This window comes from Pelodiscus sinensis, chromosome 23, assembly GCF_049634645.1.
Source record: "Pelodiscus sinensis isolate JC-2024 chromosome 23, ASM4963464v1, whole genome shotgun sequence".
Classification (NCBI taxonomy): domain Eukaryota; kingdom Metazoa; phylum Chordata; order Testudines; family Trionychidae; genus Pelodiscus; species Pelodiscus sinensis.
This window is the reverse complement of record NC_134733.1, coordinates 20125063-20143624: the sequence shown is the minus strand read 5'-3', so window position 1 is coordinate 20143624 and position 18562 is coordinate 20125063. Positions and strand designations below refer to the sequence as shown.

The 18562-nt window shown below is 43.8% G+C and overlaps 1 protein-coding gene across 2 annotated transcripts in view; it reads left to right on the top strand.

Annotated features, from left to right (window-relative positions):
- PANK4 (pantothenate kinase 4 (inactive)) overlaps positions 1–16952 on the top strand; it is a 34750-nt gene extending 17798 nt beyond the window's left edge. The window contains exons 9-19 of one of the 2 annotated variants that reach the window (XM_075906665.1): positions 1338–1438; positions 2126–2281; positions 4413–4525; positions 6102–6189; positions 6902–7053; positions 9080–9135; positions 10214–10263; positions 11119–11226; positions 12685–12785; positions 14116–14184; positions 16538–16952. In XM_075906665.1, coding sequence (XP_075762780.1) covers positions 1338–1438; positions 2126–2281; positions 4413–4525; positions 6102–6189; positions 6902–7053; positions 9080–9135; positions 10214–10263; positions 11119–11226; positions 12685–12785; positions 14116–14184; positions 16538–16751 — 1208 coding nt within the window. In that variant the 3' untranslated portion in view covers positions 16752–16952. Of the gene's footprint in view, positions 1–1337; positions 1439–2125; positions 2282–4412; positions 4526–6101; positions 6190–6901; positions 7054–9079; positions 9136–10213; positions 10264–11118; positions 11227–12684; positions 12786–14115; positions 14185–16537 lie in introns of those variants that run through there. The other variant, XM_075906666.1, reaches the window with a different exon arrangement.
- The last annotated feature ends 1610 nt before the right edge of the window (positions 16953–18562 follow it).

Below are 18562 nucleotides of genomic sequence, written 5' to 3'. Positions count from 1 at the left end.
TGCATGTAAATCATTGGTTAATCAAATATGTTTGTCGTTAACAGCACAGATTTATTTTGTAAACATTAACTTATTTTCTTCTGGCAAGGAGATCTCGATTTCCTTGCTCCACGTGAAGGTGCCTGGTGGGTTTACTTATTCTTCCCCCTCCTGTGACTGCCAAAAGCAATCTCTCTAAAGGCAGAAGGAAAAGCCAGGGTTCTGATGATTTACTCTCCAGAGAGCACAGTTTCTGAATCTATGGTCAGAGTGCTAGTGTAGAAATGATGGAATTATGAACTTGCATTTTTTTTGCCCATGAAAACACCCCAGTAGTTAGAGTGTGCGTCTGTTCCTAGCATTCTTAAAAAACAACGAATAGTCTAGCAGCACCTTAAAGACTAACAAAACATGTAGCTGGTATCATGAGCTTTCATGGGCACAACCCACTTCTTCTTCAGATGGGGTTTTGCCTACGAAAACTCATGATTCTGTCTACGTGTTTTGTTAGTCTTTAAGGTGCTGCTAGACTATTTGTTGTTTTTTCCAGTTACGGACTAACTTGGCTACCCCTCTGGAACTTTTTAGCGTTCTTCAGTTACAGGTTGCTTTCGCTGAGAAGAGAGCTCTATGCTGCTGATCTCTCTGATTAGTAACCACTATTTTTCACCGCTGTATGAGCAAGCCATTCAGTTTGTATTTTAAAAATGAAAACAGAACCAGATTGATTGGGGTGGTTAAAACTTATCCAGTGATCTCTGCATTTACAAAGATGATTAATCCTCATAATGCCCTGTAAAGCAGGAAGTTTTCCTATCCATTTTACAGAGAGGGAAAATTTAGGTACTAAGAAGCTGTGTAATTTGGCAGAGGTTCTGTAGATCTGGGAAGAATAACTAGGAATCCCCTGGTACACAAGGCATGCTTCTGAAGCTCTATTTCCCACACTCTGACTAATTTTTTTTCTGTTTATCAGAAGAGCTGGTTCTCCCTAGAAATGACTTGTTTGTTAAACTATTTGGTTGTAATGCATTCTTACTAAGCACTTCAGTACACCATCTATGGAGATACTAGGCTTGGAAATAAAAAGAGGGGCTTGGAGAATGTCAAAAGTGATGGGGTAACAGTTTCTGAAACTTAGGGTTTCTTGGCCCTTGCTCATTTTATTAATAAGCAGCCCAAATTTCTAATTAATGGGATGTTTGAGTAACGCTACACTTTCTGTAAACATTATTTCCATGACTTTTTTCCCTTGCATTTGTCTGCATTAAAAACCTACACAAAGGCATATAGGCATTAAATCAGTCGTGGTATAGACAGTCTTACTTTTAGTTTATGGCCTCTCTTTGTTCCTCCAGATCCCAACCAGTACAGTTGGGGAGAGAATTATGCTGGGAGTTCTGGCCTAATGAGCACTTCGCCCGATTTCTGTCCCATGCAACGTGCAAGGAGTGGCACGGTAAGTTACGGTCTTCCTAGGACCAGAAGCTGTCTTCCCTGAGAGATCATTTGGAACCCTTGGGGTCTTCAGGACTGTAATAAACCTAACAAACTCTTATCCACCTATAGTGGACACAGACTCCCCAACTTAAATAATAATTCCAGATCCCAAGTAAACAAGTCAGTTGTAGCCTGATTCTCCCCACTCATTTGCACAATAAATCCATGCACTTAGCTAGTTTTTTTTTTTAATATGCAACAGAATATTTGCATATGTGGAACTAACTACTTGTGCGTGTTCATGTTCTTAAACAATTGACCCTAAATGCTGTTTTTCCCTATAAGTTTAAGGGCTCTGGGGGAAGGGTAGCAAACAGAAATGTGTAAACTGAAATGGGGGGAATCACATTTTTACTGAAGAGAAGGCTGCATGCTTGACTTAATTCTTCAGAATGATCGCATCTCTCATTAAGAGAATTATTAGAAGGGGTGCGCTTTTTTTTGTTTTTAAATGGAAAAACTCCTCTAAGATCTCAAGACAAAGCTTTGGCAATTGTAGAACCATTCTTTTACCCATACTGTGTGCACACTCTAATGCAGCTGTGGGCTAGTCCCATTACAAAGCAATCTTATTGGACCAGCCTGTTTGAGTTAGCTTAATTGAGAAGTCTGATTGGAACTTTATTTTTACCCCATCACTTCCCAGTTTGACATGTTTGAAATGGATCGGTTGGAACGACCACTTGTTAACCTGCCCTTGCTAAAGGACCCAACCACATACATCCCTGACACCGTTGACCTCACTGATGATGCCATGGCCAGGAAATATTGGCTCACTTGCTTTGAGGAGGCTTTGGATGGGGTAAGGGACACACATACTGCATTTTGACTAAAGAGCTTCTTGAATTGGCATATAGCCCACAGAAAAATATGGATGACCCCAGACTGCCAGCTTGACCACACAGTCACACTTGGTGGAGAAATGGAGCCTTCCCAGTCCCATGTAAACTGATGGTCTTGCAATTCTTATATGTAGGGCTCCTCCAAATTTATAGTTCACTTTGGTCAATTTCACGGCTACAGGGTCTTAAAATTGTGAAACTGACCAATTTTAGATGTTTTATGTCTGAAATTTCACAGTGTTGTAACTGTGGGGGTCCTGATCTAAGAGGGGATTGTAGAGAGTCCCACAGCTGCATTGGGGGGGGCTGCAGGATTGCCATACTCACGTCTGTGCTATCTGCAGAGCCCAGCTCTGAAGGCGGAGTTTTCTGCAGCTGGAGGAGGCTCCCAGAGGTGGAGGAGGTAGGTGTGATTTCCCCAGTGCTGCTGAGGGCCCCAAACAGGTGCTCCTAACTGCTAGTCAGACTCAGGGCAAGTGGTAGATTAATGCATGGGCACAGACAGGATGCCTGTGCCCAGGGGCCCGGACAGTTTGAGCCACAGGGTGGAAGTCCCGAGACCCAGCAGGTGCTGTAGGGGCTGCAAAGCCCTTAATCCCAGCAGGAGCCATGGGAATGGAAGTCCCAAGCCTGGGTGGTAGCTGCGGTGGGGGACAGAAGCCTTGAACTCAAGCATGCCAAGACCCATCTGGAGCCACAAAGGAACTCCAGCAAGAGCTCGGGGAGGGGGGGCAAAATCCCCAGCTGAATCCAGGTAGGGCTTCCACCCCATGTGACTTCTGAGTCCCAGCTGGATTTGTAAAGGGTGGCAGGTCCCAGCTCGGGCATGAGCAGCAGGGTGTGGAAGCCCTGAGTCTCAGCTGGAGCCAAGGTGCTTCCCGGCAGGAGCAAAAGCCCAGAGCCTGGGTGGGGGTGGCAACAGCAGCCCCAGGGCTTGGGGAGAGGAACAGACGTCCTGGGGCTGTCGAGTCCCAGCAGGAGCTACAGGGCAGAGAGGAAGGGAGAGCAGAGGGCTAGCGGCAGCAATCCTAGAGCTGGAGAGAGAAAGGCAGTGGCAGTCCCCTAGCTCAGGCATCCCAAACCCATGCAGGAGCCACAGGAGGAGGGGAGGGCAGCAGCAGCCCCAGAGCTCACGCATCCTGAGCCTGGGAAGGGCTGGGCAGGACTGCATTGGGGGGAGAGAGCACCAGCTCAGACTCGCAGGAGCACCCCCCAGCCTGGGTGTCCCAACCCTGGGCAGGCACCTGAAGCCCAGCGCTGGGCTTGCTGCCCCACCAAAGTGACCTCACTGCTGCACTGCGTGTGCAAGTGGCTCTGATCTTTCTCCAATAACAGCTGAGTAGAGGGAGGACTCCTGTCCCTCTTCAGCTCGGCTGATTTGGGGGAGATCAGATGTTGTGGTCCGTGACCTGGTTTTCATGGCTGTAAAATTCGTAGGACTTTCCTTCCAGGTGTGTTGGTGGAGGTCCTGTGGACACTTACCTCAGCAGAATCAGAATTACTTTCTTTTCTTGTGACCTCTTTGAATAATTTCCAAAGCATGTTAGTGTTTAAATACCACTGTGCACTCCTTGTTGTTAAGCATCATTTTATGTTTAAAGGGCCAAATCCTGCTGTCGTTATTCTTTTAAACAGTTGCTCTGACCACAGTGGAGCTACTCATGTGAGCCAGATGAATAGGATTTGGCCTTACTTAATGAGTCACGTGACTGACATGCTCTTAACTGATTCCGCGTTCATAAATCACTCCTGAGTGTCTGTATCCATAGTAAGCATGCCCATCCTAAGAACTTACGAGCTATAAAAACAGTTCACTATATTGCATGTTAACTAAGAGCTGATGATTTGAACTTTCTGTAACAGACTAGTAGAATGTTTTAGATGCCGCTTTCTTCTTTGAATGTATATCCTTGAATCTTTGGGGGGAACCTCAAGTGTAAACTTCTTTGATGTTGGCATGGGGCGCTTAACATTTCAGAAGACAGAATAAATATTTGCCTGAGTTTCAACCATTTAGATTGTTCGCATTAGACAAGTTGAGAGTAGAAATCATATGGCATCTCCAATCCAGCCTCTTTGTTTCTCTGCCAGGTAGTGAAACGTGCTATCGCCAGTCAGCCAGACTCTACCGATGCAGCTGAGCGAGCAGAAAAGTTCAGACAGAAGTATTGGAATAAGCTTCAGACACTCAGACAGCAGCCTTTGTAAGTGTCGGCTTTTTCCTGTGAGCACAGTTAACTTAGATGTATGTTTAATATGCATTTGTTAGCCTGTTTTGTGATTTGTTCCCTGCATGTTACATTTAGCTAAATGTGCATAGGAAATAAAGTTAAATATACTGCTCTTTTAGGATCCTGCCCCAGAGTGAACTCTGTGCATACAGAGGTGACTAACTCGCCAACTGGCACCCTATCACAGTTGGGTGCAGCATTGCTGGGCCTTCCATTTGGTTGCCTTCTTCAAATGGTTGTTCAGACCCTCTGTTGGTCTGGCTGAGTGATTTGGCCCTCCAGCCAGCTCTCACTTAAGAGTTCAGTCCCCTTCCTGGGAATCAAATCCAGCTGCAATTAGTCAGGCCCTCATTTGGCTTCTCTTGGTGGCTTCTTCAGCATCCCTTCACCTGGCATTTCCATGGGCCAGCAGCAAGTGCTTCTAACTTCATGCTCTCTTCCATCAATTTCTGGTAACCTCTCAGGTAAAGTTCAAAACAAAGCTAGGTTAGGCACCTTTCACCCCTCTCCAGGCTTGGAGCCTCTCGTTCCTCTGTCTCCTTTTATGCCCAAGGACTGCCTCCTTGGAGCTTAGCCCCTTTTTCCTGTGACCCACTGTAGGAGTTTGCTCTACTGTCATGGCTTAGCTCTACAACTGCATAGCTCTTTCACCACAATCCCCTTGAGAACTGGCCTTCATCCTGCACAGGTGTGGTAGGACAGGGCTATCTGAACAGATTAAGGAGCCCCAGGGTTAGCCACCCTTAAAGTGACAGGTCACCTGTCTCAGATGGATATTGAAAGAATTTTTTTTAATACATATTCAGGGTGCTCCCACTCTCTGTTGGATTACAAGTATTTTGTTTCCTAAATGACAACTGCCTCCTGTGGTAGGAATCCAACATTCCATTGCATGTCCATAAGCAAATCTTGCCATAGGCACCCATTTTTGATGATTTTGTCCCATAATAAGAGTAGACTATGGATTGATACTTTTAAGAGATGATTTATGAGAAGAGGTTAAGAGTCTTTCTAGAGTCCAATATCCCGCTGGTCATTACTGTGTCTCCTCCTAGCTAACTGTGCTAGCACAAACCACAGTGGACAGTGTTGCATAGGGTAGCCTTTTATCTTGTAGTGCCTTCCTAGAATCAGAGACTCCTTTGCTCCTAGCTAACCATATTGATCTGACCACAATGACTAGAATTTAATTAAAGACATTTTAATTTTTATGACACAATAAAACTTGATGGTGTAGGTACCGTAACGTTCCTGGAGGTAGTAGTTAGATTAGTTTAATGGCCAGTATCTTGGTCAAAATTCTATCCTTGCCTCTTTTTAAAATAGGACTTTTCTCAGTTGAGTCAAAGAAGCCTGTGTGTAATAGTGTACCCTGCTTTAGGTGCTCAGATACAGTAGTGACTGATGTAGAGAATCTAGGATATAGTAGAATTGCACTGTACTATATCTGGGTCAGTTACAGAATCTGATTCTGAAGATGGTGGGCATGGGGAGAGAAACAATTCTTCCTCCATTCTCTGAAGCAGCTGATCCATTCTCTTTCTTTCAGTGCTTATGGCACCCTAACAGTTAGAAGTTTGTTGGATACGAGAGAACACTGTCTAAATGAATTCAACTTTCCAGACCCCTATTCAAAGGTAAGTATTCTTCTTCCTTTACAGCGTGGACAAAAATGTAAGTTCAAGATCCCTTTTGCATACTCTCACACTTGATGTAGGTAAATAGTGGCTCATTGTGAGGAGAGGAGAAGTTTCTCAGCTGGTGGGTTGCTACCTCCAGGGGTCATGGAAGGCAGTCAGGTTGATTGCAAGGCATTGCAAATTTTTCTTGCAGTCTAAACCAAAGAAAATCTTGTTTTCCCCCTATACCCAGCACACCTTTTCCCCGTTAAGTCAGATATTCTGTTAACCCCTCAAAACACACAAATTATGTAGGCTAATTATTATCATTGGGGTTTTTTTACTGTTACATTTATAGCAAATGTAAGGGGATGCATGCACATTGCATATTCTGGCAATGCCTTTGCTTAGGGTGACTTTTGTTTTGTTCTTGATGGCTCATTTGACACTACTTATTCCTGCTGGCCAAACTCCATTGCCGCATCACAGTCCTGAAAAGAAACACGAGCAGTTTCTGCTCTTTTCCTAGCATTCATGCCGTTATTAGCAGCCCAGGAGATATTTTATTTTTATTTGTTCATACTAAGCATGCTGATAACAGTAACTTGTTGGTCCATTAGAGGCCATGAACCTAGAGGAGAATGCTTGGAGGTGGTCTTGGGACTGAGGCAACCAATGATGGGTAAGAATTTTTCATCTATAAATTCAATGTCTCATATCTTTCTTACAGGTAAAGCAGAAAGAAAATGGCATAGCGTTAAAATGTTTTCCAAGCGTAATCGAATCTTTGGATTCATTAGGCTGGGAGGAGAGGCAGTTTGCTCTGGTGAAAGGACTTCTTGCGGGGAATGTCTTTGACTGGGGAGCAAAAGCAGTCTCAGAGTAGGTGCTAAATATTTTAAAAACACCATTTTAAGAACTTAATATTCCATCTTTCTTTTAACAAATTCAAGTGCACCAATCCAATTTTAATTGAATAGCTTGTATTTCACCTTCAAATGCTGGTTGCTTTTGTGCAAGACTTGAGGTGTAGGAAATTCACCATTATCAACCCTTAAAACAGGCAGATATGTTAGTATGAATGTTTGAATGAAGTAGTAGTAATAATACAGAGTTCACATTTGAAAGTTCGCCCACTTTGCTTGTTGAGGATATCTTTAGCACTGCTTTGGGTATGTTCCACTTACCTTGGCATTGTGTTCCTGTAAGGTGAATGTGTACTTCCTACTGCCGTTCTGTGTGGTCCCTGTATTACATGTTCACTCACTGGTTTTTAATTAGAGATGGCCGAACGGGTTTGGATATAATGGGAATCTACAAATACTTTGTTCAAACTAAATCTCTTTATTGTAATTTGGAAAACCTTTTATTAAACTCTTCCACATTAATTCATTCCTAATTTCTGTTAGCTCTAAATAAATGAAAACCAGCATTCTCAGTATCTTTGACTCTTTAAAACTAGCGGTCTCAACAGCATGTTGCTGTGGGTCTGATTTTCAGCTATCATTATATAAACCCTATACATAAGTGTATGTAACTGGAGCGTGTGGGCATGTGAACACCTGTGCTTTTTGTTAAGATATTTGTTAATTCTTTTCTCCTTTTCCCTACCAACTCTTATGCCCCCCCCCCTTTTTTTAACCGTTCTAATCCTGATCAGTCAAATGAGATCTTGCTGGAATGTAGACTTCAAAGTTTAACTGTCAGAAATCCATTCCCTCCCCACCCCCACCCCCACCTTCTTACACCCCCCCCCCCCCCCAATTTTTTTTATAAAATAAACTTGTTTAAAGCATCCGTTTGCGCAGCTAGCGGCCGGAGAGAGTTTAACTACAGGGAGATGCACATATGAAACTCCCCTTTGAAACCAGTAGTTGACCTTGTGCATCTGTCAGGATGATTTGGCTCCTTGGTTTTCTGGATAGCCTTAACATGATGGTTTATATCCCGTCCAGAAAATTATTTTTGGAAAGCACACTAAACAGATTTATGTTCTGTGAATGTTACAATGGCCAATCAAATTCAGACTAGTACTTCACAGAATTTCAGTTCCTAAAATGATTAACTGTAGTTGCTAATATAGATCTGGTCATACGCCTGTCCAACAGTGCATGTTCTTTTCCTGCAGAGGAGAGGATTAAGGGAAGATATCCAAGCTAATGTCATTCACAAGTGGCTTGGGGAATTTTATGTTGGTGGGAAGTGGTTTGCAGGAAATATCTACAGTATCTAATGGGAAAGGGAGAGGGTATCAAGGATGGTGGAGACACCAAATAGAGTTCCATTTCACTACTGATTGAAATTAAACCAGGGCATCACACATCCCTGAACCCCATCGCATCACCCACACCATCACTTAACTGTTGTTGGGCTTTTGGCTTTAAATGCCTAGCTGATAGGGAAGTCTACAAAGTTAGAAAACTGGTCGACAACATATTATAGTGGCTTTGTTGAAAAGTTTGACAAAATGCTCGATACTCATTTTGCTGCTATTTTTCAGCTAAACATGGCAAATTATTGCTCACTGTTCAGAAAATCTCCAAAGCTTGTTTCACACTTTTTCATGATTATGTATAAATCATAACTATGTTTACATGAGAATGTAGGTAATACCATTGATGCTTTTCTTAGAACTTATTGTTAATGTCTGCATGTTTTTATATGGCGCTGGCAGCTTTTGCCTTTATAGCATAAGAGTGTGTAGTGTTTAACACCTCCAAATCTTTCGTTTTTGAAAATACAAAGCATCCATTGTTCAACCAGTGGGCACTTGCACATCCCCACTAAAACTGATGCTATAAAATCCTCATCTGATATTTATTTGTTCAGCTGCAGAATTGTTTGCACAAGGCCTCTATGTGGGATGAGCTTGTTTAATGCTCTCCTATTTGTCTTTCTTCTGATGCAGAGTGCTGGAATCTGAGCCACAATTTGGATTTGAAGAAGCCAAGGAAAAACTGCAAGGTATAAAGGATCATTCTACAGCAGGGGTGGCCAACCCGGGGCTTGCGAGACGCATGTGGCTCTTCACCCCTGAAAGAGCAGCTCGCGAAGCCTCACCCGTCCTGTGGCTTGCAAAGCTGCCCCATGTGCCCCTACAAACGGCCTCTGGCTCCCTGTGCTTACCAGGTGCAGGGGAGCCGTCCAGCATGGCAAAATGGTGTCAGCAATATGGTGTTGGCTGGCGGGAGTCTGATGTGGCCAAAAAGCCTAATCCATTGTTTTTAAAGGGGCAGCGTCCTTCCCCTCCACCCCCAAGAACTTTGGCTGGTGGGGAACTCTTCCTCCCCCCCCCCCCCCCCCCAAACAATTCTGTTGCGGCTCTTCACATTTTTTTCCGCCACCGTTTCAGCTCTCTTCATTTAATGGGTCAGCCACCCCTGTTCTACAGCATCTTGCCTTGGTGTGTTGATAGCAGAATAAAAATGGAGGTGGGCAAGAAGGTGTCTAGGGGGAGATGCTTCTATCAAGGCAGGTCACATGAAATCGGTAGTGTTTAGTCTTTATTCCAGATAACTGTGCTACAGTACTTCACTGAATTGTTGCTTTCTATGACAGGGACCCGTTTCCTCTTAGTCCAGAACACGTAAAATTGTTTTTTCAGTGATCAAAAAAGGTCTAATGAACGCTCCCCTGAAGGTCAGCCATCCTTTCCATGCTTTTGCTATGCTAAATATACCTCCTGCTTAGCAATGGCAAAAAGAAAGTGGTCACGATGGTTATCTTACAAGGAGTAATGTAGTGCCTGTGGGGACACTGACACTAATCTCTTATGACTTGTCTTGTATTCTTTATAAAGTGCTATTTCAGGAGAACTGAATCTTCTTTCACAGTTAAGAGCCCAAGAATTCTTTGAATGCATAAATTTAATATTACGGCACAGTCCAGAGCTCAAATCTTTTAAAGTTAAAGTAGATATAGATATACCTGACCTGACTCTTCATAATGTTATTAAAAAGGTTGCATGTATACTTGCTGTAACAATGCTTAGAAAGATTACTGTCCGAAAAATGCTAACCTACAGATTTTGTCAACTCTACAGAGCGCCCCTGGCTAGAAGATTCCTACAGTGAGTGGATACAACGACTTAAGGTATGCTTGGTCCATTGTGACTTTAGCTATGAGTAATTTACTTAGACTTCTGTAGTAGTCACAGAAATCACTCTGATCATCTTTTGAGTTGCACAAATGCAACCAATGTTTAGGTGTAAATTTCCACCTTAAAATCCAAATCCTCAAGCTCTGTAATTACTGATGAGTCACATTTTGAGGTTGTGCATTTTAAACTTGCAAACCTATTACCTGCCTTGTACAACTTACACCCTGATGGAGGTTTTGATGAGGCGTTATAAGCATCCTTTGCTCCAGGGTTTTTTACCAAAAGTACTTTAAGCAGCGTGAATCCCAGTGACCTAACTGCATTGGAAGTGGAGTGAACTAAAAGGCAGTGGGATCAGGCAGTAAGCCTTTCATTTTAGTTGCCTAGGACTAATTCAGTCCTGATCAGTGATGACTAGAGTAGTTACATCTCTGGCTGTATCAAAGTCTCAGTTGGTATTGAGATGACAAATTACCATAGTTCACTTTAGTTGGTCGGCCTAGAATGACTAGATTAGCATCTGAAGATCCTCTTCCCCCCCCCCCCCCCCCCCAAGGGAATAGAGTAGTTCAAGTCTGCTTTAAACCTCATTGGCAGGACTACATTGGGGAAATCTTGCTTTGCTTGTACTATGGATAGGGCTTCTGTTTCCAGGACTGTCAGTCTAGCCCTGTGCACTTGCAGGAGAGGAGAGGTGGCCCATGCAGAGATTTGCAAGTGATGCCATTAACCTCTGGATACTAGGAGTCTGGCTTTTGTTGTGAATCTTTGAGTAGTTAACACAAATTAGTCATTGACCTTATGAGAACTGGCAACTCAACCCTGAATGCACTGGTTTTCTCTTTCAGGAGGGTCCCCCTCATAAATGTGCCTTAATTTTCGCAGATAACAGTGGAATTGACATCATTTTAGGAGTCTTCCCCTTTGTCAGAGAGCTACTTTGTAGAGGTACAGAGGTAAGTTTTAGTTCTCTGGAATACGGATGCTTCATGGGGTCTTGATGATTGTCTGAGGTGTCCACTCCTAGTGGAAGACTTAACACTTTTCCCACTGATGTCTGCTGAAGCACTTCTGTGTACTAGGAATTCTAATGGGAGGAGTGTGGTCAGGTGATTAGTTAGAAGCCAGGAGTCCTAACTCTATCTCTGTTCTGACTTAGGAGATGGGTGGGGATTTTCTTGAGCTGTAAAATAGGTATAATACCTTCATGTCGCCTGCAGTAGGTTATTTTGGGGGTTTAATCTAAAAGTGCCATGACCTCTTTTGTTGATGTGCTAGAGAAGCTTAAGAAGTAACTAAGTGGTAATAAAATTCTGACAATCATGTTTTTAATACACTTAATGTTGAGTTTAGTCTGACACTATGTGTTTGACTACCCATAAGGTAGTTGTGGGTGAAGTGACAGGACCGTAAGAAATACTGACAGGTAAATTGAGTAAAAAATGGCTGTTAAATTTGAGGTCCTCATAACTTTTACCAAGACTTCCTCAATTTTTCTCTGATACTCTTAGCCTCACTTAAAAGGACTAACTTTATGAAATTGGCAACTCCAATCCAAAATGTAATTGTAAAACCACAAAACTTAGCAGGGACATTTGAGGGCAGCCATAGAACATGAAACAATCTTGACCATCTTTTGAAATTAGGATTTCAACTAAACATTTTTCCACGCTCACCCTCTGACGGGGGGGTGGGAGGGAGAAAGCAAAGTCCAGTTCCAGGAACCACATTTCAAGAAATATCTGAGCAAATTGGACAAGCACCAGAGAATACAGTTGCTAGGTGTTCAATTTTGAACTATATAGTCCAGCATTTGAGCTTTCTGTTTAGGAAACAAACTGAGACAATATAAATGAGAAAATACAAATGTCCGGTATTTTCTAAATAGATGCATTGTAGATTGTGATTTAATGTCAAGTGTGTCCGGTATTTTTGTTGAAACCATCTGTCAACCCTACCAGAGAAGTGCAAAAAAAAAAAATCTAGAAAATATGACCAATGAGGGAAGATTGAAGGAATTGGGTCTGTTTAGTTTGGAAAAGAGAAGACTCAGAGAGGATATAATACCAGCTTTCAAGTACTTAAAAGGGTGTTACAAGGAAGAGGGAGGAAAAATTGTTCTAATGATAGGATAAGAAGCAAAGGACTTAAATTGCAGCAAGGGAAGATTAAGCTGGACATGAACAAAAAACTGCCTGTCAGGATGGTTAAGCACTGGAATGAATTGCCTAGGGAGATTGTGGAATCTCCATCACTGAAGATTTTTAAGAGCAGGTTAGACAGACACCTGTCAGGGATGATGTAGATGGTGCTTGGGCAAGGGACTGGACTTGCTGACCCGTCGAGGTCCCTTCCAGTTGTAAGATTCTATTTTAAGTAATGGGAGGAATCTTCTGCTCTCTTTGCTGCTGCAGGTTATACTGGCTTGTAACTCTGGCCCTGCACTAAACGATGTTACCTACAGTGAATCTTTAATTGTTGCTGAATGGATAGCAGCAATGGATCCCATTATACAGTAAGTCATCTTAGCCTTTTTCCTTCATGCTATTATAAAAAGGAAATCTAGTCACTTTTATAAATGACTAAAACTAGATTCTGCGGTTTGACCTATCCCCTCCCTAGTCATTTTCTTAAAAGGAAATAAGATAGTGCTAAAAATGTTCAGTACATGATGTACGCAAGTTCTGAAACTTCTGAAATGTCGATGAAAAGGGAAAACCCCCTGTAATGGCTGTAGCTCCTACTCAACCCCATTTGGCTACAGTATGAAAACCAAGACCTGAAATAAAGGGGAAACACTGAAATGAAACAAAGAAAACAGTGGAAATTCAAAACTGCCTATTCTGCAACAATCTAGAATTCCAAAACATTCAGCTTTCATAATATAAAGTGATAACACCAAAGAAATACTTTTAACTGTTCTTGGGGATCCCTTAAATGATGCCATGCAAATCCTTACAGATGTTAGCTGTTTTGAATGATGGAACAAGAGAAATGCATATTAATGCAGTGTAGGGATGTTAGTGGCTAGTCGGCTAACCGTTTACCTGATGAACAAATGCTTATCGGTTAACAATCTTGATTAACCACAACACTCTCCCTGGCCCACATGCTCTCTGAGGTTTTTTAAATGAAGAGCATGTGGGAGAGCTGTCTGCCAGCCCACGCTGTTTCCTCTGGTACAGAGGCAGCAGTGCAGGGCAGCAGCAGCCCCTGCCCACAGGGCGCCCTGCAGACGGGGCTGCTTCTGCGGCGTGGCAGAGGGGCTCCCTGGGAGAGGGCTGGGAGCACTCTGGCTGCCAGTATTGCCCCTGGATAGGGAGCATTTTGTTAATCGTGTAACAACTAAGAATTGTTGTGACTACACAGTTATTAAAAAAAACCATTTCTAACATCCCTAGTGCCATGTACAAAGCGTCCCTTCAAAGGTGCATGAGTGAATTTTTTTACCCATTGTCAAAGCTACTGGTTCATTCATAGCCTTTTAATATGTTGAAGGTGAAATTCTGGAAAAGGATGACGGGACACTCTATCTGCTCAGCCTGAATGTGTATGTAAGATTGAGAAACAAGAATAAGCAGCAACAGGCACAGAGCACCTTGGTGAGAGAGGATGTTGCAACCATGCAGCTAGATATTCACCCCAAGTGCCTAAGTTGCCCTATCTGTCTCCATGGAGTTAGAGCTTGGCTCTGGCGTGCAGGATTAAATCTTGCATTGTTTTACACTAATGCCATCTGGCTGCATTGTGTGTCTCATTTCCACCAGGGTCCTAGCCGTCAGGACTTCCTTGTTTAGAAGGTAGTGTAAGAAATCATGAGGGGGTTTGTCTGTTTTTTTTCAAAGGTCTGCATTGACGGAAGAGAGGCTACTGTTGGTACAAACAGGCTCGAGTTCACCGTGTTTAGATTTGAGGTGAGTTTACAAGTGGATGAAATGTGTATTGTAAATTCTCTGCCTTTGTCATGCAGTGCGGTAGATTTTGCACTTCAGTATAATAATCACCCAGTCGCTCTTTCAATAGAAAGCATTTCTCTAAAATCCGGAAACTTGCAGACAAGCGTGCATGATGATAACCAGTCCCTGCTGTCTGTCTGATGTCTTAATGCTCTCCTGCTGCAGCAAACACATCTACTTTCACCCTCTCCAGTGGATTAAACATTAAAAGCTTTGGCTCCGATGATTGAGCCACTCTGAATTTTTAAAATAAAAATACATCAAATGAGGGAGCTATTTCAGGAAATGAAAAATAGTTCTTAAGAGTAATAGGCCTAACCCTGGCGTCACAGTAGGCAGTTCTGCCTGAATTGTCTCTGTCTTAATGTAGTTGCTTTCTCAGGGGCATGTGCCTTATGTACGGGATTTGCTAGCAAGCACAGTCAACCATATGTAAGGCAGAGAACAAACTCGAGTCCTTGCTCCTGGACAGAGAAAAGGCGACTTAGCCCCAAGATTCAGTCTCTTTTCAGATTCCTATTGCCAAGTGCCAATGTAGAACAATGAGTCCCAACCTTTTTTATACCACAGACCGGCAAACCCATTCACAAACTTTTGGTGGACCAGTAACATTGCATTTTACATGTTTGCATATTCATTATGCAAATAACGGATATGCAAATGAAGCATTACCGGTCCGTCAAAAGTTTGTGAATGGGTTTGCTGGTCTGAAGTATAAAAAGCCCTGGCCCCCAGAGTGCCCCAGAGCCAACCCAAACCCCTAGAGCCCTCTGCCCCTCCACTACTCCCCAGCACCAGCTACTGACCCCAGAGCCTCGCTGCACCCAACTCCCCTGTGCCAGCCCCGTCCCCAGTGCCAGCCTTGCTCCCCGTAGTCCCCTCACTACTTGCCACGTCCAGAGCTTCTCTGACAGCTCCCCATCCCGGACTCCCTAGTGTGAGATTCCCTGCCCCCCATCTCTTGGAGCTCCCCAGTGCTAGTCCCACCCAGGAGCCCCCACCCCCACTAACTCTGTGCTGCCTCCGAGCTGCCAGCTGAGCGCTGCTGCCGAGGTCGCAGCTGCTCTAAAGCTGCCATGCCAGGCTCCGCATGGCCCTCCCATCGCGCAGTGAACTGTTCTTCTGCCCCTGCCCGGTGCTGGTTGGCTGAGAGGCAGGGCAGGACATGCCACGGTTGGAGGGGAGGTGCTCGGGGGTATATCCCAGCCCCAGCACCACTGTGTACTGGCAGTTGGAACTGCTGATACAGAAAGATCCTTTTCAGCAGCCCATTGAGAAACTGAAAGCCACTAGTGGTTGGTTTCTTTCTAACATCCTGCCCCCATCTGTACTTGGCACAATCAGACGTCTGGCAACTTGTCACTTGGGAGCTAGGTGTAATGCTGGATTTCCTATCCCTCCTTGGCACCCCTTATTCTCTCTGACGTGGTTATCTGCAGCCCTTTGCTGCTGTCTGCCTGTGTCTTGAGAAGGCAGCTAGAGCTCTGTAGGCCTGATGTCAGAGCGCAGCAGCGGGGAGAGTTCAGTTAGCACATCTCACAGGCCCTGCACTATAAGTTGGTAGCTCTTGGCTTCTCTCAGCTGATCTTTCCAAACGTGATTTCCCTTTTACTAGTTAGTGGACTGATTGGTTTTAAAAGAGGTTCATCCTCTTGGAATCACCAGAGTCCTAACCTGCCCTGAGGGAAGGAGAGAACTGGCTGTAGGAGCTCTTAGCAGTACCACCTCTATGGCCGTGTAGACATACCTGCACTAGCTCCAATGGCGCTAGCTCAGATACTGGAGCAGTAAATCCACAGTAGTACAGGCTAGCCACCTGAATACTTCCTGGGGTTTGGGAATGCAGCTGTAGCCTTTGCTGACACCAGGACACAGCTAGCTAGAGTATGTTGAACAATGGCAGTGTCGAAATACTAAATCTGCCTGCCCTGCAGGGTAAATTCTCTGGAGCTCCTGAAAGTGCTCCCTGCCAGCCAAATGGACTTTAGAGCCGTGGTCTGTCAGGTACATCCAAGGGTGTGTCTGTACTACGCTAGCATAGCACCTTTGCTGTACGGTAGGTGCTTCATGAACCAATGGTAGGGGATTTTCCACAAAGGTAATCCACCTCGGACAGCTGGAGGCTAGGTCAGTAGAATTCCTCCAGCTGCATCTTCAGTGGAGGTTATGGCTACTGAACTACGTCATGCAGCGTGACATTTTTCATAGCTCTGAACAATGTAAGGTCGCCTTGAGATTTTGGGTAGGCAGACCATACTACATAACTGAACAGTGACATTGTTTGAAGTCATGTATCTGCATCTCATTACAGCCGGCTGGACAAAGGCCTGGCCCTGCTGGTCAGGGAGCGGAAGACCGACTTGGTTATAATCGAAGGGATGGGCCGCGCTATCCATACAAACTACTATGCAGCTCTGAAGTGCGAGAGCCTCAAACTCGCAGTCATCAAAAACTCCTGGCTGGCTGATCGGCTAGGTGGGAAAATCTTCAGTGTCATCTTTAAATATGAAGTGCCATGCAAGTGACTGGGTGTGAGGGGCTGACGAGTGGCAGCAGCAATGGACTTGCACTAGTGTTACTTTAATTGTAAAGAATGTATTTTTATTACTACAGGGAAAATGAGTTCACATGAAATTCCATATTTATATTGTGCTTTGTGACTGAAAGCAACAATATTATTCATTATATAAAATGATACACCCAAAATATATATGTATATCACTCACTGTTTATTTTGGTAAGTGTTTATTTTAATGCTGCAGTATTTGTGATGGAAAGACTTTATTTTTTTGTTCTGTGAGACATTCATATAGAAATATATTTAAATGTCAATGAAATCTTTTTATATCTCTGCTTACTATGCCAGCCGTGACTTGGCACATACCAAATAGAGTTTTTAAAATGCTGAAAGCGTTTGACTTTGCATTTGAATACTTTAGTTGATGAAACACTTTAGATCTTTTTAAAATTCTCTGTAGTTAAGCTAGGAAGAGACTTACTCCCTTGCAAGCTGAGCAGTGTTATTTCTGACACAGGAGCCTAGAATAGTTAGTAACTGATCTGAGCATCAATGAGAGTAGCAGATGGGAGAGTTTATTGCTGCTGAGATTTCTCCCAACTGCTACACAGTGAAGTTAAATTCCTGAAGCTTACCTACTTCCACTCTTGGCTCTTAAAACATTTTGACGGGATCCAGAAAACTACAAGGAAAACCAGTCTCTTTAGCTAATTTGTCTCTTCAGCCTGAACCAAAGCAAGCTTAAATTCCTCACTCCTACAGCTACTTCAGTTACATCAGGAATTTATTTGGAACAAGGCCATCAAGAGTTGCTATGTAATCTCTCCTTCCATTTGATGTTCCTGAATCTTTAAGGCCAAATCAGCTAATAAACGTTTATCTTTGTCTGTTCTGCTTGTAAAACCCTCCCCAGCTCTCAGGTGTTGACTAAACATACACACATCCATGCTTGACTCTTGGCCTTTTGTTGATCAGCTCAAACTACTGGGCCTACATGCTTTGCAACAAACAAATGACTTCAGGCTGTGCTCGTATTCATTTCAGCACTGCTCTGGTTTCCCTTAAACGGGAGGGTTATGGCCAGACATTCAGCATCAAATAGCTAGTCAGAGTGAATGGCAATGACTCCTACCTGGCTGTTGTCCCAGGACACCTGGGAGAAGATGCCTGGTTTTCCTCTGCTTCTGATGTTCTAAGTTGTGTAGTGATGTCGGCCTGCTAGCTGGTGACATCTCCATTAGCTTGCAAGGAAAGATACTCCACTGACCTTCACTGTACATGTAGCAGCAGTATCAGACGGCACCTCAACTTCAACTCCCTGTGAGTCTCTCTCTAGGGAACGTACTTACCCACCCCTGAGCAGCTCAAAAAAAGTCATCCACCGCTGCAGGAGTGGGGAAGCACCTCTTCATTTACTGCTGGCCTGCTGAGCTAGAAATGCCCAGTACCTAGGCCCCAAGCTGTTCTGCTGTTACGAGGTATGTGAATGTGGCATACAGAAGGGAAAAGTACAACCCTGCTACTACTTCTTAACGGGACCCAGCGTCCACTTGTCACTAACTGAAGTTACTTTTAACCGAGTGCCATACTTTGCAGTGGCGACAGACTTTCATAGCTTTGTTTTAAATAGCATTTGCTCTATCGTTCTGAGCCTTGTGTTAAAGTACCAGTGTGATCCTTACAGAGGAAGGATAGTCTTGGGCCAGAAGTCTGCTCTTCCCCCGAAGCACCGTGTAGTTGCACAGTAAAATCCAGGAAGCTGGAAGGGGAACAGGAACCACTCAACATGCTCGTTCTTCCTTCACCACCCAGCCAAAG